This window comes from Lates calcarifer, linkage group LG17 (assembly GCF_001640805.2).
Source record: "Lates calcarifer isolate ASB-BC8 linkage group LG17, TLL_Latcal_v3, whole genome shotgun sequence".
In the NCBI taxonomy this organism is placed as follows: Eukaryota; Metazoa; Chordata; class Actinopteri; family Centropomidae; genus Lates; species Lates calcarifer.
This window is the reverse complement of record NC_066849.1, coordinates 20,046,098-20,070,009: the sequence shown is the minus strand read 5'-3', so window position 1 is coordinate 20,070,009 and position 23,912 is coordinate 20,046,098. Positions and strand designations below refer to the sequence as shown.

At 40.7% G+C, this 23,912-nt stretch overlaps 1 protein-coding gene across 1 annotated transcript in view; it reads left to right on the top strand.

Annotated features, from left to right (window-relative positions):
- hmcn1 (hemicentin 1) overlaps positions 1-23,912 on the top strand; it is an 80,522-nt gene that overhangs the window by 17,534 nt on the left and 39,076 nt on the right. Inside the window, 20 exon segments of the mRNA XM_051077051.1 lie at positions 1,033-1,191; positions 1,291-1,413; positions 2,466-2,637; positions 3,434-3,540; positions 7,492-7,612; positions 7,761-8,024; positions 8,119-8,263; positions 9,068-9,189; positions 11,966-12,235; positions 15,696-15,837; positions 16,104-16,231; positions 16,499-16,612; positions 16,819-16,977; positions 17,850-18,041; positions 18,130-18,225; positions 19,676-19,803; positions 19,907-20,051; positions 21,373-21,485; positions 22,748-22,907; positions 23,695-23,860. Coding sequence (XP_050933008.1) covers positions 1,033-1,191; positions 1,291-1,413; positions 2,466-2,637; positions 3,434-3,540; positions 7,492-7,612; positions 7,761-8,024; positions 8,119-8,263; positions 9,068-9,189; positions 11,966-12,235; positions 15,696-15,837; positions 16,104-16,231; positions 16,499-16,612; positions 16,819-16,977; positions 17,850-18,041; positions 18,130-18,225; positions 19,676-19,803; positions 19,907-20,051; positions 21,373-21,485; positions 22,748-22,907; positions 23,695-23,860 — 3,026 coding nt within the window.

Genomic DNA, 23,912 nt, shown 5'->3' with positions numbered 1-23,912 from the left:
TGCATCCTTGGCGCGTGCTACTTTTAATCTGATGTGTGTGTGTGTGTGTGTGTGTGTGTGTGTGTGTGTGTGTGTTGCGTGTAGCGTGGAGGAGATCCAGTTTCCTCTCACTTGCTGCTTCATTCCTGAGTCTGTTTTTCCTCCCCTCACCTCTTCACCTGTACAACCCCTGAAGAGGTTTTGGCCAGAGGTTATGGAAAAATACTCTTTGGAATTGACATTTTTCTTGAAATTAAAATTTTTCTGTCATGAATGCAGTTTGTTTTTAAGGGAGGAGATGTTAGGCAACACTTCATTTTTTTAAGCCACAAGAACAAAAGTGCAAGGAGGTGGGGGTATCAGGCTCAGTGCAAGGGGCAATAGGTGAATGGGGGAGTTGATTTTTGGCCAGGGGGGAGATGTTGGGGTTCAGGAGAGATGGAAGAGTCCCGTCTCTTCACCTTCCGCTCCCCTGGCCTAAAATAATGGGTCACTCCATTCCAGATGTTACTCTTGGGGGTGATGCATCAATGATAGCTATTGAACCCCTCACACAGACAGATATGCGCCTATTGGAATGCTGTAGAAAATATTTCCTTTTGACCCCACCAGTCAGACAAAGAATAGTTGATGAGAAAAAGACAGACTCACATTTGTACACGCCACCGCCACGCACTGTTTTTTAGAAACTGTGTTTGTTGCTCTTGTCCGTGTGGTTGGAACAAGATTACATTTTCACATTACATTGTCTATTTTTAAGATCATTAGTGTTGGCAATCCCCTGGGTTTAAGATTTCAGACACCTCACAATTTTTGTCTTTTAGGCATTGGCCCAGATTTGTGCTCTATTAAGTGTTTTCTAGTTACAAAATGTATTTATCTATGTGCTCATGAGCACTGCATTGTTTAAAATGTATTATATAGTACTTCAGGCTGCAAACCATCAGGAACATATTTGCTGGATAAATCAGAAAACTGCTCAGATGGCTCACACTCTTCCTCACACACACACGTATAATCACCATTTTCTGATGATATCCTTCTCTTTCTCAGGGAGGTGGAGACTGTCCAGAGATGAGCATCGGTGCCATTAAGATTGCTTTGGAGATATCCTTGCCAGGGTCCTATATTTATGTCTTCACAGATGCCCGTTCTAAAGATTACAAGCTGACCCATGAAGTCCTGCAGCTAATTCAGCAGAAGCAGTCACAGGTTTAAATTATCATCTTTTTTTTAACCTTAACATGGTTTATTTGCAGTTTTTACGATAAAGAGATTACATTTTTATATATGTACATTGCTTGTGTGTAGGTGGTGTTTGTGCTGACAGGGGACTGTGATGATAGGACTCACATTGGCTACAAAGCTTACGAGGAGATCGCCTCCACCAGCTCTGGGCAGGTCTTCCATCTAGACAAGAAGCAGGTCAATGAGGTAAGAGCATCACTGAAAAGAAATTTGGAGCATTGCCTCTGCTCTCTGCTTCTTTTCAAGTACAAGTTTTGTCATTTCAGAGTCAGAAGAAAAACTGCCTGGTTTTAAAAGACATGCTTTGGTCACAGTTTTCAAATCATCTGAAATTGGCCTGGGTTCTCCCTCCAAGCTGTGTAAATTTTATAACAGTAGAAGGTTTTAAAGTCTGTCTCATTGCTGTGCCCATGTTCAAGTCTGGAGTCCAGATCAAATGTGCAGGAAACATTTCATTGATTGATGCTTACCGTAGTTCTTTTTAACCTTTCCAAGAAATGTAAATCAACAGTCTTGGACTAGACTATGTCAAAGCTTGAGGTTTGAATAATATTGCTGTTTTATTGCTGTAAGATAAGATTCTTTGCTAGAGAACAATTGGATCTAGATTTTAAGCAGTTCTTCATGTGAAAGTCCTTTGTTCTTTCTCCCTATTTGTAGTAATACTCCCATTTCTCCATCTTTATCATTCCCTTTCTCCCTGTCTCGTGTTTTCTTTCTGACATTTTTTTCAGTGCTTATGCCGAAGACTGAGATTTAACTTGACAAAGACATATTCATGTATGAAAACACTCATGGCGTCCGGCCATCTGCAGGAACAGATGGATGAAAATTCATGATAAATCAAGAAATAGTACTTTTTTTGTAGCATGTCAGCACATTTGAGCCAAGCCATTTCTTCTTCTCCCTGCACCTAGCTTTACACTTTTTTTAAGTGAACACACTGTGTCACAGTACTCTCACATGACAAATGACTGCTCCCCTGCATAATCTGGGTATAATAGCTTCTGGGTCTGGGTCTCACACAGTAGCAGTGGGATTACCCATAGGGACAAGGAGGAAATAGAGGGGCATGACACAGGGGGAATGTTAGAAATTTCCTGATGAAAGCTTTGCACATGTTGAGGGGATGACCTTTTATGGAGCTGAGGAGGTAAATGTGTGCAGTGGTGTGTGTGTGTACATTATAGATGATGTGTGATTCCTGCATTCTTTACATTTGCTATGCATTACTGTAGGTCCTTAAATGGGTGGAGGAGGCCGTGCAGTCGTCCAAGGTCCACCTGCTGTCCACTGATCACTTCAGTGGGGTCAGCAACACTTGGCAGATGCCCTTTGACCCCAGCCTCAAGGAAGTCACCGTGGCCCTCAGCGGCCCAGCACCTAACATTGAGATAAAAAATCCAGAAGGTATGATAAGTCTTACCATATTTCAACAGAATCGTAAAATGAAATCCTCAAATTAAATATTTTGTAATTTAGGTATTTATCAGCAGATGTACACAGATAAGTGGCAAAGGGAAAATGAATTAATGAGTGGGAAAACATAAAAAATGCAGGTGATTCCATACAAGGCACAAGGGGTCACTGATTTGTTTGATGATTATGAAAATTATTTGAGTCATGTGTTTATGTTTTTGCTGACTCATCATTACAGTCTGTTATGTTATTTGGATAGATAGTGGTAGAAACACTGATAATGCAGGATACTTCCAGTGCATTAAAATTAAATTTAAAAGCTTCTGACTTTCTTAACACCAAGCATAAACATCAGGTTTTTGTGTCAGTCTCTTTAAATAAAAAAACAGAAGTCATTTCTAGACTGTTTTGGATTTGGGATGGACAGTCATACAGGAAAAATTTGCTGAGGACTAAGAAATTGTTGAGAATTACTTTTTAGGAAACGAAGCTAACTGTATGAGCTACACAGAACAGGTACTGGTAAAGTGAGTACTACAAAAATAGGACTGGATTGATTCCAACATTGTCTGGGGTCCACACAGTCAGCACATGTTATTTCATTCACTTACAGTATGCTGGTTAATGCTAAAACCATACCCTGCATCTTTATATTATGACAATTTATTCCAATATTTTATTTGTAGGTTGCAGCCATGCATCAGCAAGTGTTAAGAATTCATTTCAATCAGTCAAAGCTGCAGAAGAAGGCTGAATAATTATGTCTGTGTTCATGTGCCGCCCCCAGGGAAGGTTGTGGGAAAGAGCGACGGCCTGACTGAGCTCCTGCACATTCCCAACTCTGCCAAGGTTGTCAACATCAAGGACCCACAGCCTGGGATGTGGTCTATCAAGGTAAACAATGGATTCTTTACCTGGAAAAAGTGTGTAAAACAACAGGCATCTTCTAACATTTCCCAGAGCCAAACTGTCTTTTAAAAAGACTTACTGCAAATAGTTCTGTAGTGTAACCTTGGAATGAGGTCACAACTCACATCCCAGGAGGGAGCTGTGCCCCTTGAGGAAGGTTCTTAAGTTGAATTACTGCAGTAATATATCAGCATGTTCAGATACAGTGATACGTAATCAATTTAACATGCATGTTGTCTGGTGAAAACATCACCCAGAAAACAAAAACATGATCACAAAGACACATTTGAACCTGAGATGATTTTTAAGACAGTCCTGGTAGATGAAGATAAAGTATATTCAAGGCCACTGCTGTCAACACAACCTGCTACATTTTTTGTTTGGGCACCGTTATTCCCTGCTGTGTTCCTCTAGCGAAGTTGGGCACCCTACTGTCCAAGCAATGCAAAAAAGGTCACACATTTGACTGCCCACACTGTCAATTCCAGATGTTGGGAAATGACAAGCATTTTTACCTGAGTGATTTGCTGTAGGGGCCTCGATGGCCCCTGTATTCTCTGTAGACCCCTGCTGGGACACTTTCCCTCATTTCTGCATAGCTGTGTTATGTGTTAGCGCCCAAATGATTTATGGGGGAACAGACTGGATGAAAAGCTGTGTCATCTCTGCATATCCTTTCAAAGGAAAGTGAAGTTTTGAGCAGATGAGGATGTGTGTATGCTGAGTTTTTTGCATATTTGTTGTAGGTACTCTTAAAACTCCCTCTATTATTTACTCTGGCAAGTCTGCATTTACATCATTCGCTCTTTTACTTATGGCATGTGGTTTTCGTCTCATGCAAATCCATGCACCTCCCCAGCAAACAACTACAGTGACTCTTAGTTGCTGTGCCTCTTCTTCTCTTCTTCTTATCCTGCCTTTCCATGCCTTTCTGATCCCCTTTCAGTAGGCACTAATGACATTATGGGCCATTTTGGGCAAACACAATGTATCCAAAGTTTATCCCGTTATTGGCTGCAATGCATGTGTGCATTTACATGTAGATTTAGATTTTTCTCAAAACGTCCAAATGATGTTGTTGTGATGATGTGAATGTTGTTGATTTCCTTTAACATGGATACGAAAAATACACTACAATACACCTTTTCAGCTGAATCTGCACTTAAGTCCCAAGTTAATCTCATACTGGGGTCACTAAACACTGATTTACTGTGCGGGAACTTTTTATCTGTTCACACAGCAAAACTGGCCAAAACAGTAGAAACAGCTGCCATTTTTTCCTCCTGTGTGATAGAGACTTTTTAAATGAAACTTTAGGGTGAAAAGATACTCTAAAGTGAATAGCTCTACATCACTGAATCTTCTGTTTAATATCTGCTGCTTAGATAACATATCAGTAAGCTTTCAGACTTCAGCCAATATAGTGACCCATTCTATGGACAGTGCTCATAGAAGTGATGAAGGATATTAAACAGGCAGAAAAAGAGACACTGCATCCCCTTGTCTTATTTCTGTCCTGTGTTTGCCTCTCTCTGAGCTCTCTCTCAGTCTGTCTTCTTTAATCTCTTTCTGTCACTTACTGTATCTTCTCTCCTCATGCATCTTCCGTGCAACACATTAACTCTTCTAATTCTCTCCCTTGGAGAAGCACAGCAGGATTTGCTGTTCTCTCTCTCACTGGTCCCAATACATCTTGTTTTTTCTCCTCATATCCTCTGCATATTTCTCCTCTTGGATGCTGCCTTTTCCAACTCCAGTCCCCCACAACACTCTATCTGGCTTTCAGACTAAAAATATCTCCTTCACATTTGTAGCTGTGTTTCCCAGGACATCCAAAGAAATGTGGATAAATACTTTGGGGGGAGTTTGCTGTTCTGCCGTGCTGGGTTTCAGTTAACACTAATGGCCCATGACACCCAGGCCATAGATTGTGTGTGAAAAGGAATTTAATCCTTTTTAATCTGTCTTTAATTGGATATTGTGGTGGTATAGAGGGTGAGTTTCAGCCCTCTATCAACCCCTGCTTTGTTAGTTTTACCCATTTCTTGCTACTTTACACTCACTGTGTGCTAATTTCATAGTATATCCAACTAACATAGACTATGTTTGAATGGACAGAGTTGTCTGACGGCAACACACTCAAATATTGTGTGATCATATTTTGCATACTGGCAGTATCAGACAGTATATTTTGAGAATGCTACAGTGTAATTTTGTGTAAGTTGTGTATGTACATGTTTAAATGTGTGCTCTGCTGAGAGTCATCCAGGTGAGATTTGTTTGTGCTGCAGTGACCTCAGAATTGATGAGTGCATTTAAGCTTCATACTGAATTTTATAGCCCATGATAACAGTTTAGGAAGGCTGTAATTTTAAAAGCATGCAAACTGCTCAAAGGAAGACTAGTGGCGGTGACCTTTTCTTATTCTTTCCATCTGCTATTTTTCTCTTTCAGTCTTTGCTGTCTCTCTCTCAGACACACACACTCATCTTCCTCTCTGAATACAGCATATCATGTACATTCTGCTGTCATTAATTGATTTTATTAATGCATGTACACTGACCAGTTGTCTTGAGGAGCACAGAACACAGTCAAACTCAGAGCAACAGGGATTTAAAATAACTTTCTTATACTAATCTAAGAGAAAATAGACTGAATGTTTTTAAATTTAATGTTTTACTCCTTTGCTTAACCAATTGTATAAGTGGATTCTCATCACAGCCACACAAGATCTGATTCATTTGGGTGTAACCAAGACCTGGGCAGGTCACTCTGTCCGGGTGGGTGTGAAACCAGGAAATGAGCAGCTTTAATGACAGGGACTCTTCTTTTTGGATAGAGTGTGACCTTTAAAGGACCTCTCCCCTAATTATAGCCTCATTTACAACTAACTAAAGACCCTGGATAATTGTATGGCAGCCATTAGGACAGGTTTGATGGCTACAGCATGTATTGTGTTTCATGATGGCAGGCATTAGCATTTAAGGTTGTGCCGGATCCCCCTTTGTCCTAGTGTTACTTCATTGTTTGAACAATTTCATGTCTAGTTTAACTATTGTTATCAGTCTGCCTGAATGCATTTCACTGTCCTGGTTGGCAGTTTTCTCTTCACAGGGAATTTTTAGTTTATGTCTGGTAGAACATAGTCATCTTAAGATACTGTAAATCCACACATTCTCTTTCATTTCATTCAATTGCAAGCAGACAGTTTGTATGCCCATGTGTGCGAAGTGAGTCAATGTCTGCAACACCTCCAAGGTGTTTAATCTAAGGTGAGGAGTTTCCACCTCTCATCAACCTACACCTCACTGTAATTACTCTGTCTCTATTTCTGCAAAGCTTGAAAAGAACTCTGCATGATGAAGACAACATGAGCCATTAGCTGATCTCTAATTATAGTTGTTGTGTTTGTTTGATTAAAGTATGAATGTCAGACTGAGTGGGTCATCTCTGAATTGTGGATGTTTTATAAGCTGATGTGTAAGATACTTGACAGTCTGTTTTAACTCAAAGTGGCCTGTCTATACATGTGGGGATAGTTGGCGCACAAAAGACTTACACAACAATCTGAGTGCTGTGTCTGTCAGTTAAAGCACTCAGGCCTGCCTTGGATGTAACAACTCTCATGTGTTTTGTTTGAGCTTTGGTCTGGGTACTGTAAAACTTATCACCAAGTATAAACCCAGGGTTTTGGACTCAACTTTGACCAAAAATACAATCCTTTTAATCATACAAGGTTAAATGATAAAGATTTGACCATACAGATATATTTTTTATTGAGAAACTTATCTCCCACAACAATAAGACAAAACCTTACAATGAAGGTAAAACTAGAGGAATTTATGCACTAACCAGTAGTTTTGAGTCACATTAACAGACATACACCATGAGTCTTTGATATAAATATTAATACAAATCTTTTCTTTTCTAATGCAGACTTCTAGTGAAGGAAGACACTCTGTACGTATCTCAGGTCTCAGCACCATTGACTTCCGAGCCGGGTTTTCCAGAAAGCCTACCCTGGACTTCAAAAAGACCTCTAGCAGGCCAGTTCAAGGTCAGTGAGGTCAACCTTTTCAAATTGTAAAAGAAAAGGACACCACAGCTGTTGTATGTGTTCCCTTTCACCTGTTGTCCTCACTTATATCTTGTGGCTATGAAGCAGCAAAGAATACAGTGTATTGTATTTGATATCAACTCTCCAGGTATTCCCACCCACATCCTGCTCAATACCACTGGACTTTCTCCTCCTGCTCGGGCTGACAGGCTAGAGCTCCTGTCAATCACAGGCGAAGCGATCAAAACCTTGCCAATCCGCTACTACCCTGAACGTCAGCCGTACGGACTCTGGAACATTACAGAGTTTATTCCGCCCAACGAGGCCTTCTTCCTGCGGGTGACAGGATACGACCGTGACGGTTTCCTGTTCCAAAGAGTCTCCAGTGTCTCTTTCTCCAGTATTATACCTGGTCAGTCATTCAAGTTTTAACCCATATTTAGATGAAGATGTGAACTGTCTGAGTGATTAACTTTGTTTACTCATTTCCCTTTTCTCTCTTTTAGATGCCCCTAAGGTGCTGATGCCGGCCACAACTCATGGTTACTACCTCCAGAGAGGGGCCGTTAAGTGCCAGGTAGAAAGCCTGATCCCTTTCACTCTACGCTTCAGCAGGGATGGAAGACGACTTGGGGTGGACCAACTGTTCAGGTGAGCAGGCCTATGGAGGAGCTGACACATCAAGTCCCAAAAGTCACATATCATGATTTAAAGACATGCTGTTTGCCAAATCCATATGATGTATTTTCATCAAAATGTAATTTATACATGCCCCATTTTCTACTTGATTGTAGCCAGGAGAGTAACACATTTTTATGACTACACCTGAACTGTGACATGGGATACATCTGTTAAAGTCCCAGCTAGCTACCATTTAAGAATTTCAGAGGATAATTTTAGCAACATATGGTCAGTCAGAACTGTTTCAGAAACTTTCTGGGTTGCCGCTCTACTACCTTACCAGGTTTTGGAAAAAGAAAATGGGACACAGTGTGTTCGAACTGGAAATGAGCACTGCAGATGTAGATGATGGGTTTGGCCCTTCCTCTTTCAGCTAAGAGACATACTAGACACACAAACTTTGTTGATGTTGCAATCAGTCATTACATGCTGAGAAACTATGCCAATTACCCCTTTCACCATTGACTAATGGTTTCACATTTCATGCAAATCTGTTTATACATTTTGAGAGACACAATATCTCTCGAACAGGGAGAAAGATAAACATAATGGATAAAAACGATGCGTTTCTTCCAACTCTTATGAAGGAGGTTAAACTGACATAAGGTGTCTCCATCTCAACACTGTGAGACTAAATCTGCCTGGATTTTCATCAGCTCAAGGGATGAGTTAGTAGCAGATTGAATGGATTTGACATTATTCTAAAAAATAGTGAAGACAAAGGGACTGAACACTCTTCCCTCTCCCAATCTCCTGTCACTCTTTTGATTCTAGTGAGTCTGACAGTGCATCATGGGATATAGCCCAGGTTACTCTGAAGGATGAGGGCTACTACGAGTGTATTGCTATCAGCAGTGCTGGGACGGGAAGAGCTCGCACCTTCCTCGATGTATCAGGTATGTGCAGATCCCAGTCACAGCATGACAACAGGTAACTTTCATTAGTTACGGCACAAATTCCATTAAAAGCATAGTTACAAGAAGGGACACATGATGCAGAGTTCCTCAAAAAAACAACTAGTGTGTACAACAAAGACATTTAGTAACTGTATCAAAATTATCTAAAGCAAAAGGAATTTACAGAATATCAGACATGGTGTATTAAGACAGTATTACAACATGTCAGACTGACAGCAGTGTTGACTTTGTCACTGGACTGTAAGACTGTAGTTTATGTTAATCAACAGTGCGTCTTGAGTTACCCTCCATCACTACATGTAATGAGGCAGGACTGTTATTATAGTAGAAGTGTAATTGGTTTGTGATGGATCTATTTGCAGGGCAGTGTGTAATTTCAGGAATCACTGTCTTTAATGTCCTGTGTCATGTTTAGAAAATAACACTTAAAGGACATGCATTCATATAAAGACACAAAATACCTTGAGTGAAATGGTGCCACAAGATGAAGTTTATGTCATGCTCACACATACAAACACACACACACACACACACTCTCACACACAAGTGCACATAGACAGTTCTTACAGACATAGGGTTAGCATCCAAGTGCCAGTCAGTGTGGGTTGTATTTTATTGGGTCATGGTCTGTTGCTGTGGATCCCATGCAGAGAACCTGCATGATGGTAGAATTAATACAACTTTGTGGAAAATCTGACCCCAGCTTAAGGCACGATGTTGTAATTCATGCCTCACAGCGATCATGTCATGGGGTTTATGGTATGGTTTCTGTGCCTGACTTGCAAAGCAATGGACTATAGACATGGTGTAAGATGAGAAAGCCTTTAAAGCTGTAAATAAGTTCCAGGCTGTGCACCAAAAAAAAAGAAAAAACAAAAAACAGCTCAGTGATAGTTGAGGTGAGTATAATGTGACTCCTGTGCACGGTTTCGTAACCAGAAATACTCAGTAGTCACCACAATAATAAATGCACAACAATTTATGATCTTAAAGAAATATTCATAATCTAGGTAATAAATTACATGGATGATGATTTTGTGAGCTTTGAGCCCAGACAACAGCGATTATATGATGATTTATACTTAAAGTCTCACCACTGGGCAAAAAAAATTAATTTTTCCTTTTTCAAAATCCTCTGTAGTGCATTTATTTTTCAGTCAGAACGCTTTCCATTATGTGACACCAGAACTGACACCACATGAGTCCAAGCGCAGTCAGTAAAAGTCTCCTTGTCCAAACTTTGCTCTCCAAAAAACTTCCTGCTTAGTGGAATTCACTGGAGCTCCATCAACATGATGGATGCCAAGCAGAAGGGAAGAAGGTGGAGTGTGGAGAAAAAGAGAGTGAGAGGTAGTTGAAAGACACTTTGTGAAATAGAAGAGGGAAAGAGGGAGCCAGGCATGGATCTGTGTAATGTATGAGCGTAACTCATTACTGTAACTCACAGTCGAAAGGTGCAGAGGCAACTTAGTTTGTCCAACTGTTACCACTTATAACGTCTATAAAATTAGGTGAAATTAATCCTCCTCAGCCACAACTCCAACCTTTGTTAATGGGCCAGTTATATTCTTAAAAGAATGACGGGCCCCCACATTGTACACTCATACACACAGAAACACACACACATAAAACCCATTCATCTGCCAAATTTATGTCATCCTAATCCCAAGGAGTTGTGCTGAAATCCCCAGCATCCTCCCCCTATCAGAGCCAAAGCCTCTGCTACCTCTCCCTCATCTTCTCTTTCTTTTCCCCTTTTCCCTCCATTCCCCTTTTCCCTGCTTAGCTCTGGCTCACCTCTGGAAAAAAAAAGATTGACGACGTACTGAGGCTTGAATGATGAATGTATTCAACATGGTGACGAGAGAAAAGACAGAGAGAGAGGAAGAGAGAGAGAAATAAGATTGGAAAATGAGATCTCTGCAGCTCTAACAAGCTAAGCTACGTGCAACACCTTTATACAAAGCTAAGAAACACATATACATGCAAACACACTGTAGGTGACAGCAGTACATTACACGAGGGTCAGATGATGAGAGGTGATGAGATATTGATGATTTCTACAACTGATGCTGTTGATGGAGGTTTCTGTCTGACAATAGCACATGATTTGTGAGCATTCTGCAGTGAAATTTTATAAATAAGTCTTCATTTAAATTTCTAAGCATCAATTTGTCTATAGTGTTGACAGTTGTCAAAGGGGAGATTTAGTGTCTCAGTATCTACAGACTGGCTTAGTTGTGACTCTTCTTGTGACCCGATGCCACATGTCTTTGAGTTGCTAAAGCTTCAACAAAAGAGTTATGTTCCCCACTTTGTCAAATTGAAATAGCTGTCAGAGGCATGGAGAGATTCAACTATCCAAGACTTCACAATAAAGAAGAAAATAAGAGGGAAAACTTTATTTTGTTTTTAATCATCTCCCAGATTCTCAGATTTACCTTGGAGCCACTTGGAGGATCACAGCACCCAAGTTGGAAACCACTGGTCTAAATACTGTTTCAGGCCTTCTCTACTTTGGCACAAGGAAAAACTCAGTGTTTGTATTTTTTGGGATAAAGACAGACAAATTAGACTTCCCTCAAAAAATCAGTTTATTCTGCAATATTTTGCCTCATGTGTAGTAAATATTGTATGTCTCTACTTACCTAAGTGTCAGCAAGAAAGTAACCACTTGCTCTGAATTCCTGTTTAGCTTTCAGTATCATATAAAATTCCTGTCAGCTGCCAACAACATAATGTCCTCATCCTGCAGAGCCGCCTCCAGCCGTCACCGTTGAGGGCAATGTAACTGTCGCCCCTGGCTCCCACGCTGTCCTCACCTGCCACGTCGTTAGCACCGTCAACTTCAACCTCACCTGGCTAAGAGGAGGTCACGATGCCCGCCTGGACTCACAGGTGCATGTCCTGACCAACCTCTCGCTACAGGTGTCCACTGTGACTCCAGATCACTCAGGCTGGTATGAGTGCATCGCTATAAACGAAGGAGGGGTGACTGCAGAGCGAATCTACCTTACTGTGCAAGGTGAGGCGTGTGTTTCTATCTATAGACGTGAAGCCCTCAGAAGCCGGGCCTACTAGGCTACAGCTGACCTTATTTTCCCAGAGTGTTAAATATTGTCACTGATGTAGTGTGGTTGCATATGTATGTGAGACTTTGCCTTTGGTATGTGTGCCTGTTTCATCTGTGTGATTTACACCATGGGGGAAACGGGACTCTTGGCAAACACAAACTCCTTCCCAAATGCAAGATCGTCTCCTAAGTGCTGCCGCCCTTATTCCCTCCCCTGCTCCCTATAACTCACCCTGATGCTTTATGAGACGTGTGAAAATTATTTATGCCTGACTCTCAGGCAGCGCTAAAGTAGAGTTTTCCATCTCCAGACAGCTCTTATAGTCTTGTTCCTAACACTTCACTGACACTGAATCAGGAACACTTTGTTGTACAGATGGAAGAGAGTATCGCTGACTATCTGGCAAGCACCACAGAGCATGGACCAGCACCTGGCCAGAAAAAAGCAATGTATTATTACAGCCACTAAAAACTACCATTAGCAAATGATCTCAGCCAGAGTCTGCTGAGGTATAGAGAGTTGAGAGACAGCAGAGAGAGAGGGGTAAAGGACTTTGTTTTACATAATCCAATCTGTCCAAATGAACATCTTTTATTTACTTTGTTATATAACCATCAGTCCCAGAAGAAGTTAATTCAGAGTGCATATGCTGCTTACTGTAGCCTAAATTCCTCCTTGTGTGGGTCTTGCCAGGTCTTTATACTTTAAAGCAAAAAAAGTGATTCTTTTAAAGTAAAAAAGAAATTTGTTCCACTTCACCTTGAGTTGTTTTTTTCTTGACCTAAATTAACTTGGAGTGAACTGTTGTCTCTGCAAGACAAACCTCAGTGACACAGATTGAAAAGTTGCAGGTTTAATACCAGTGCTGCAGACAGGTTTGGAGGGGAACTCTGTCATTTGGTTCGTCTCACTGAGTGATAAGTTGCACAGTTGACCCTAAAACATTTTCCCTGGTTTAACTGGATAATTTTCCCTTTTTACTCTTCTCACTTGTATGCCATTTTCATATATATTCATTCATATATATATATATATATATATATATATAATCCAGTCACAGCCTTCTTTGTTATTCTTTTTTAAACAATTTCTTTCACTTTTTTTGGCTCTTTTTTATGTCTCATCTCTTTTTTTTTCTCTGAAACAGCTGTTAGCAAGCCCCGGGGTTTCCTAATTACCCCCTGGTCAGCCCCATCCTAGTCATTAGTTTCACTTTGAAGTGAAGTCAAGTCTGCTGACATCTTACAACACTTGGACAGAGTGTATTGGAACTGAGTGCATGTCTGCACTAAGCTGACTGAATTTAATATGCTTTTCTTGTCATTAAAACCTTCTGTCCATACTAATTTTAAATGTCAGTATACCACACGATACAGGTGTTGTCATTAAGCTGTATTTATGTGGATAGATTTTATAGGTGTCACATAGATATTGAAGCCAAAGAAGGTTTTACCATCTATGTGTTAGCATCTCTTACCAAATGTTGGATGTGATATATTGTTTTGTTGTTGAAATTGAATAAATAAGCTGTCCTGCTGTTTTAGTGTTGTTTTCTTAATGAAAACAACCCTGAAAACGCTGTGCACATTGTCACATGTAAACAGTATTTACAGAATTAGCTCAATATGGATGTAGTAGTTTCCAAAAGAGTTTTCCAGAACTGTTGGAAAATTGAGATAGGAGGAGGATGCAGTGTCAGAGGGAGTGAAGGCAGATGAGTGAAGGAGGGAAAAAAGGAAAGATGGAGCAGGTGACGAAGGGAGTGCTAAAGACAGACGTCTTCCTTACATATTAAGGCTGCTGCTGAGTCAGGGTAGAAGAATGTGTCTTCCCTCTCAGGAACCTCCTTTTTCCTGAACTCTGAGTTGTCCTTGCCCCCCTCAGGGCACGGTGACCTTGCAAGAGCGAGAGGCAAGAGAGGAGAGAGCTTTTCTTAGCTGTAAAAGAAGGAAAGGGGCTCTGCAGTCCTTCTGACGCCTACTTTTGACCTTGTCTGTGTTATATGATCAACACTATACAGCCCTGGGCACGACTAAGATTAAGATCAATACAACGGCAAGTTGAGGTATTTGAATTTGTTTTCAAAGTTATAATATATCAAAAGTATTGCCTGTAAATTCACTGGCAGCATCTGGTAAATGAGCTGTATATCTTTCAAAACGTGGCATCACTGATGATTGAAATGGAAACATCAGAACAAAACGATACATTCCTTGCACACCTACTGTACTTATATGTGTCTATCAACCTTTTGAACTTGTGACTGCTGGCCTTTGATCACCGCAGCACTTTCCCTCAGCTAACCAAGAGACGTTTTCATACAGTAGTTCATTGATGGCATTAGAGAATGACAAGTTTGCCTTTACTGTCTTCCTTCTGATCATGATTAAAAAAAGATGAATCCCTCTCTGGCATCTTAGATGGACACAAATTGGAATTTGGTTGTTTTGGAAGCATTCCGTTTCTCCACTGAGACGACTAATTCTCACATTGATCTACAAGTTGGAAAGGTCAGGGACTCTGGAGATGATTCTAGCTGTGGGAATAGAATAGAGAAAACACACCCTTGAAGGGATGAGTTACACATCATGAATCAATTGGAAAATCTCCCCAGATTCCACGACTTCTCGGGGTCTGGATTCAATATTTCTCCCTGTTTTACCAATAAAGAGGAAATGAGGGTGAAAGATATGCCGTGAAACATTATTAGTTGTAGTAACAGCCATCATTCTTCCTGCTATAGTGACAATAAAAGTTTATGCTCTGTTACATCTTGTGGCTGAGCCTGAATACATTCAGGGTTATAGAGTTCCTGACTTGCATGTAAAGGTCCAAAATATCAACAACATTACCTTAAGGATATTTACATGTAGTAATGTACTTGTTTTAAGAGCTCCTCCTGATCTCCTACCCTTAGCTGGACTGTTTCAAAGAATCATTGGCTGATTGATTGAATGAGGCCAATGTGGTCATAACAGTATCTGTAGTGAACCCATTCCCTTTTCAACCTACGTGGAATTGGTTCCATTTTGGTTCTTTCAACTAATTCTGAACAGAGTGTAGCATTTCAAAAAGTGGATTCCCAGCTGGAATTAGATTTTTCGCAATTTTCAAGTGCGAAATGTGATGCTGAGTGGTTGTGTCATATTCTACAAGTTAGAAGGAGTTTCTTTGTGTATTGCATAACCCTCTCCATTAATGACATATCCTTGATCACAGTGGTTCATCTCAAAACTCATAAAAATGGGGGCTGGTTTGCTAAAGCGCACCAAGGTTCCAAGGATCCTGAACAGAACCAGTTCAAGAGGCAGAGTTAATTTGGTGGAAAAGACCTATGAGTGATTGAATCTAATTGACCTGGTGAATGATCAGCAGGTTCATTGGTATCTTATCACTCCTCTCTTCCTCTAGAGATTCCCAGGGTTTCAGTAGAGCCTCGGAATCAAACCTTTACAACAGGAGAGGAAGTGAGGATCAGGTGCTCAGCCAGTGGTTACCCTCCACCCCGTCTGGTCTGGACCCACAATGACATGTTCATCATGGCATCCAGCAGGTAAATTCATTTCCTTTGTCTTAAACAAATTTGAGGCTATTTTGTAAATGTGGGCTTCTCAAAGGTTTCTTAAACTGGTCAGGATGAGTGCTGTCATTTGATTCATGGTACTTTAAACCTCACAGGTGTTCAAACAGTTAAAGCTCAAAACCATGTTAAATGTGCTGGTATTTTTTATGATATTACAGTAATAAATCAGAATCATTATTTTTATTCCTTCTCTCTTCCATCTCTCCTGTCACTCTCCAATGTGTTGAAATGTTCAGATACAGGATGACTCCAGATGGTACACTGGTTATTAGAAACATGGAGAAGAAGGATGGAGGGGTGTACGGCTGTTTGGCCAGCAACCTGGCTGGAACAGACACAATGACCTCCATTCTTACTTACATTGGTGAGTGGCACAATGCTCACACTGTCGATTGGAAAAGAATAATACATGTGCAAAAATAGAGACATTGACTGTATGTGTAACATCCATGTTCAGTAGACACAAACCAGACTTACAAGAAAAGCATCCAATAGAAAACTGCATAATAAACCCATAGTCACACAAAAAACATGACTTGTCACTCAGACATATTCACAAATGCATGCATGCTTGTATTACTACATTTTTATTTGCTGTCTCCATGGCGATGTTCTGTCTATTCCACAACAGAAACTCCTGTGGTGACAGTGGCATTAAGTGAGATCCTCATTGGTATTGGAGAAACCACAGTGATGGCCTGTTCAGCATCTGGAATCCCTCAGCCTGAGATCTGGTGGTACAAAGGTAACACTTAAGAAGGAGAAAGGACTATAGATGAAATCAATCCATGAGGCATTATTAAAAGACATTGTTAAAAACTCATTTTGGAGCTGAAATAGCACCCCAGTCGAATTACAGAAACATTTATCATGTTTGCTCACATAGTCCAAATCTAACACTTAAGAACCATGCTGACTACACCCCACTCTTGTGTTTGTTTGGATTTCAAGGTGATGTCCAGCTACATTCATCATCCCTCTTGGATGTCGACACACTGGGAGGCACACTGACCATCAAAGAGACCCAGAAGGCCGACGCTGGAGATTACAGCTGTGTGGCTGTCAATGCTGCTGGCACCTCATCAGGAAAGATCTCTCTCGATGTAGGAGGTGAGAGTGGCACCTAGTTTAGTCAACCTTGTGAAAGCACAACTGAGTCTTTGCTTGTTTCTTGAGTTGCAAGGGTGCAACAGAAAGTCATTGCAATTTCTAGAACCTTATACCATCTGGATGCCCCAAGACTGGGTGTTTTGTGTCCTGAGAAGTACCCAGAAGAACCCAGACCTGTTCCCAAAGAAGAACCCAGACAAAGCCAAGCCTCAAGTGGGATGTTAGCTCTCTAGTAGCTTTTTAAGCAGCTGGTGTGAGTTCCCTCAGTGAAACCAACTTCTGGGATAAATGTCTATGATGACTAACAGGGTGTCATTAGAATATTTGTAATGTCACACCATGTTACACAACAAGTACACAGAAGAATAGAAGCAAAGAGTAAATCAAGAATAAATCACTTTCTTTGGAGCCTTAAACTTTAAACCATCAATGAATTGGCTGTTATGGCTCTGACTAATGTGTGATGGCTGTGTGTAATGATACAAAGGCCGCTTTGGTGCTGTTAGTGAATGATGCCTTTGCCAGACCAAGGACGGAACGTGTCTGGTTTACATCTAAACAAGGTTAAAAATGGGTGTGTGGATATCCATGTGTGTTTAATAGTGAAGGCTGGACTTTTGCACATGCACACAATTTAAAAATGACTGACATGTATAACACGGAACAATCCGTACCCAGAGGTCTATAAATCTGTTGCAAATACTGTGTTTGCATTTTTCTGCTGTTGTGAAAATACACAGCTTTTGAATCTACACATAGTTCTTTACATCTGGTGCTGATGGACAGCTTGATTGTCTGTAGAATGCAATGCAGATGGATTGGTATCCCCTAATCTTTTTGACCTTTGTCATCTTCAACCTTGACCGCTCTAGCCGCACCCAAGTTCACCCGAGAGCCATCAGACGTGGCGGCGGACGTCAGCTCCAGCATGAGCCTGCCGTGTCATGCCCAAGGTTACCCTGAACCACGGGTCAGCTGGCGAAGAGAGGATGGAGTAGCCCTTTCCAACACATCCCGCACACATGGCACTATTACACTGAGCAGAGGAGGACTACATATCACCAGTGAGTTTACTATTTAGATATGTACATTACATGTACATTAAAAAGGAAATACTCTTTCTTTACACATTAATGTTCGTCTTATTGTCAGACCTGTGGGTGGATGATGAGGCGGTCTATATCTGTGAGGCCCAAAACCACTTTGGCAAGATCCAGACCCATGCCAGAATCACTGTAACTGGACTGGGTAAGTTGTGAAAGTTGCGTCTTAATCTTAAAATGAAAACTAGTATTCACAGTGTGACTATGTAGCAAAAAGAAGCAGACATTTTATTTTTTGTATCTACATCCAGGGTCTTAATAAGTTATGTTTTAATAATTAATTAAGTGGTTTGCATAATGTAAATTTAGTGAAGGAATACAGAATTGTAGATGAACTGAAAAACTACTAAGATACTCCTGTCTCCAATGAAATGTTCTTGTACTTCACACTCACACATGCTTGCAATCCTTTTTGAAAAATATGCATTTTTCTGGATATGTCTGACCATTGTCAAAGATCATATTCCCTTTTCATGTCCACTATATTTTCTAAAACAACATACAGTTCCTACAGTATGAGCACTTACATCTTTCTGTGTGTCTTTGTGCATATGTGTGTGTCTTTACATGTTAGCGTGATTTCATTAGCGCATTTCAGTGGGTGTGTTTGAACACATGTGCCTTGTTAACCACTGTTTCTGTTTCACTGTTTCTCTACACTGGAAACACTCTGAGCATTTTATATGTGGGCCAAAGGTTAGAAAGCACAGACCCACCCAGATGACATATATTACTGCCCCACTGCCCCATTTCCCTGTTGACAGTTTTGTCTCAGAAGACACACACACACACACACACACACACACACACCCCTAGTACAGAAGGACATGCACACTAGTTTCTTTTAGAAGAGGAGTGAAGCTGGTGCATCAGTGGCATTTTTTGTAGGTGCATTGTTTGTGTGTGTGTGTCAGCTTGCGTTCTCAGGCTAGTCAGGGTGGTTATTGAATTCCCCCTGCCAACACCCTATTGTCTATCATAGCCCCCACAGATGACATCACCACTGTCCCTGTAAACACAGCCAAACCATTAACACAAAAGTGATATCACATGTCATTAAGTGTGTGTGTTTATGTATGTGCTGTATACTAGTATGCTTATGTGAGGGAAGACAGGGGTGTGTTGGTACTTTTAGCAGCTGTGGAAAACATATACTGTATATTCTTTATTGTTAATGTGTTTATAGCAACCAAGTATTCCCTTATTCATCATACAGAACACACACCAAGATTTAAACTTGTGCTTCCTTTCAATTTTGCCAGTGGAATTTGTCATACTTTCTGTATTTTATGATCGACAGCGACATGAGATTTTTTAAAGGATGAACTGGATTACATTAATCACTAGTGTTCTTTGGATGTGTGTTTTAAGAGACACCAAGATATTTGGCCTGTTAGTGTGTATGTTTTTGGTTTCTAGGCAGAGAAGCAGCTGCTACCCACATATTGCAGATCTAAAATACATCAAATAGCTTCAGAAGACTTTTACAGCTCCCTGCCAGTATGAATCAGCTTAATCATTTTCTTGAATACTAAAGCTGTCATCCTCCCAGCCTCTTTATTTTTCTTATGCAAGATTTCTATGATTGTTTTCAGTCTCGCCTGTCATTGCCATGAGTCCAGCTGTTCTTAGCGTGATTAAGGACCAACAGGTGACTCTGCCCTGTGTGCTACTGGCTGGCAATCCATTGCCTGAGAGGCAGTGGCTACACAACTACGGACTGGTGAGGACACAGAGGCGACAGATAGATGTCTTGATTGCCTTTATATCATCTGAGTTAAATAACCTTGTTTTTACTCATATCTATCGAACCTCCAATTTGTCAGGTAACATCAGACCAGTATGTGACAGTGAGGAGAGACGGCAGTCTGCATATTGACAGAGTCCGGCTGGACGATGCGGGTGACTACACCTGCTTGGCGGAGAACGTTGTTGGGGCCACCAACCATACCACCACTGTGAACGTTTATGGTAGTGTGCACAAAAACACACAAATCCAATGGCACGCAAGCATGCATATGCACAAAAATGTGGAAAAACTGAGGAGATGTGATACAGATTTCTGAACTGTGTAGAGCAGTGATACAAATGTGTAGTGTTAGTTAATGCTTTTGCCAGACCAAGGACAGAAAATTATTAACTTTAGCTACTAGGCTAATGTTACTATGTTTGTATTTATTTTACAAAATATAACACGTGAAAGAAAAATACATACTGACAGCTTATTAACAATTTTGATGGATGAAATGGCGGCTATTTGCCATTAAAAGCTATCAGAGCACCAATAAAGAACACAGCAGACATTTTAGATGCCATAGAAGCAAATGTACAGGTGTAAATAATAACTCTAATGATAGCCTCACTCCACTAGGGGAGCCAGGTCCAGTGCCCTGCTGTTATTCATGCAGGTTCATTTAATTGAACTAGGCCATCGTTAATAACATTAATCACACCTGTGCTTTTTCTGCTATGACGACTCTAAAGATCTTCTGTGGGAAAGGCCTATTATAAATGTTCTGAGATATGCAATGCCCCCTCTGGCTTGTCTCTCTCTTTTATTCTGTTACCTCCTCCATTTCTCATTGCCCTCCTTAAATGTCTCTTTATGATGCAGGGGGCTCTTAACCTCATGAATAGGATTATCTTAGAGGTTGCAATAAAACCAGGAGCAGCTGAGGGTAATGGCAGAATCTAGAGCACAGTGAGAGGGAACAATGTGTTCTTCATTTATTCTAAAGCCAGTCATTGCCAGAATCTACCAACCTAAATAGAAAGTGTCCTCAGCATGTATGTAAAAGGCACTGGCACTCTTAGTTCCTGAAATTAGGTCAGTGCTTTTCAGATGTACATACACACTAGGCATTTACACTATGTAGGTCAGTGTATAGTTCAATTTGCCATAACCAGTGAGAAATACTTTCCATAGAGCCTACGAAAAGACTGCAGACATTAGACCACCATGTAATAATGGTTTGTATTGTGTACACTATGTGTGATTTTGTTGTTTAGTTTAATCACATTTTTCATTTCCAAGAAGATGCTCCAAGCCTTCAAGGGCTGATCTTTTCTGCAGATGAATGCTCTGCACTCTGTGTTCACGCAGGCTTTCTCCAGAGGATTCTGAGACACACACAGTAACAAAAAAGTGGTGGTACCATGTACAGAGACAACCAAATACACAGCACAGAATGCAAGATGCATCCACTAGATCCACAAATACTTGATGAATGTGTGTAGATATATACACAAAAGACATATTGAACTATGTCCTGTTTTTTTCTTGTGTTTACAGTGATTCCTACCATTCAGCATGGCCCACAAGTATTCAGCACGATTGAAGGAACACCCATCTCTCTACCCTGCCGTGCCAGTGGAGAGCCCATCCCAGACATCACCTGGGCCAAGGTGTGTATTGACATTATCTTTCCATGTATATAAGCGAACAAGAAGGCCAATACTCTCCTCCTTTTGGTGTACTGATTTTCTGTCACTGAAGACCTTCAATTTCCTTTTTTGCTCCAAGAAATAACAAAAGGATGTGAGTAAATCACGAAAAATTGTAGGATTAATAGAAACCAGCCAAGTTTGTTCATATTGCATCACATTTTGGGTAAAATTTCACCAGATGAGACCAACAAATGCAGTGTTAGGAAAGCTCCATTGCCAAAGTAAGTAATGTCATGCCATCCCAAAGTTATAATTTTTAACTGACAGCTTTATACATCCAAGATGCATTTTATGATGTCTTGACTCACAAAGTCCCACTCATGCAGATACACCTCTTAACTCTTAACTTGTAACTGAGTGCTGTTAATGCAGTTAATTTAGACTGGTAATGTGTAATATGTGTATTTATGTAGGCTGGTTGTACAGTTTAGGGCAGTGATGAGCTCAAGTTTTCTACTCCAAGGGAGCAGGTCCTTATATTGTTTTGGGTCATTAATCAGTGTCATGTCAACATATATTTTTACTGCAGTGCTCACTCCATTAATGGCCTCTGGCAAGACAATAGCACATGATATGAAAAAGCTTGTGTGTTTGTGCGAGGGTACACATGTGTGCCTCGTGTGCTGCACCATGAAATCAGCTCTACCTGCATTCATTGGCTTGTACAGAGTGCTCAGCCTTTACATTTGCACTTTTGTGTGTTAGTGTGTACTATAGTCCTAGTGTGTGTATGTGGGCTGTCCCTCCCTCTTTTCCATCTTTTACACTAGCTTCTCTGAGTTGTAAAAGCATTGCTGTTAAAGTGAACAGCGCTACGGGGACATATGAAACTAGACCCTGCTAAGTTCTGCACCAGCTGTTAAAACGAGATTCCCTCTGATTCCTTTGCTGTTCTCTAGAACATCATTCACGTCAAGTCGTTAGTCATGTCTGATTCAAAAGGACAGTCCAGATGTGACACATTCCTGATGCACTGACATCACATTTGCTTCATGTTTTAGTTTATTTAATTATATAACCATTAACATTTTATTCACAGCCCTTTTTCTAACAGCAGGGAAGAGAATCAAATCATAAATTTGAGCATGTTTAGTAGGTCAAACCACATATCCTTTGTGGTCTTAACTCTCTCTTAGGTCACCATGTCAAGTGTTAATAAAGCTTAGTTAATGAAATAAACTCTGAACCCTGCCCTTTCCCTGCTGTGATTTGTTTTGTAGGGTGGGGAGCTGCTGAACTTGGGTGGTCCTGCCTTCTCCCTGGATTCTGACGGCAGCCTTCGCATCGCTTCCCCTTCTGGAAATGAGACCGGAGAGTTCATCTGCACAGCTACCAATGCTGCGGGCTTTGCCTCCAGGAAGGTCCAGCTCACTGTCTATGGTAGGCCTCATCACCATGTATAGAGTCTGTTCAAAAATAAAGGAGCTTTATGTAGAATTTCATGTCATTAAATTATTACTAAACTCTTTCTGAGACATTATTACTATAATCATTGCCAAGAAGTCTCCAAGCTGGCAAACTACACCACAAGTTATGTTGGAGTTGGATTTTGCAAGAAAATGACCCCACAACACAAACATAGATGCTTAACATTATAAACAGAATTTAATTTCCACCATTGTAGCTTAATGATTTCAACAACTGTCGTTTACTATGTCCATGTCCAGATATAGTGTCCTCAGTGATTCTTATAGTCAATCTTAGGCCAAACTCATACATTTTTAATCCTCTAAAACCTACAATACACTGTCACTCACAGTCACCACTACCGCAGCCCACTTTCAGTAGCATTTGGCCAGATCTGTATCAGTGTGAAAATGGACAGATTTCTAAGTGCTCAATGAGTCTTTTTTTACTTTCCTCACAGTTCTTCTTGTGCTACTTTTCATGTTCACTGCTCAGCTTCTCTATTTGCCTCTGTGTTGGCAGTGATGAAGGCGGTGTGTATTCAGAAAAGAGAGGGCCAGATATGTGCCAACATCTACTCTGCTTTTTGAATTTAGCTAACACAACTGGTATTCAACACACACTAGAAATTGTGGCTGTCCCATGTGCTAGCAGTAAATGCAAAATTTTATTTTCTGCAGCCATTTAGTTGATTGCTCTTACCAACAAATAGTTCTAGTTGAATTTCTGTTTTTCTGTCTGCCTTCGCATGCATCTTCAGTCCGTCCCAGGTCTAATGTTGATGGTGCCGGAGTGTCAGCAGAGCCAGCGAGGATGTCAGTGATTGAGGGTGAGGATGCCATTTTGCCATGCGAGGTCCACAGTGTCCCACCTCCCACCATCAGCTGGGCCAAAGAGAGGCAACTCATCTCCCCTTTCTCTCCCAGGTAAAACACACATATAGAGCCACACGTAATGCAGATGTTTTCTCGCTGACAG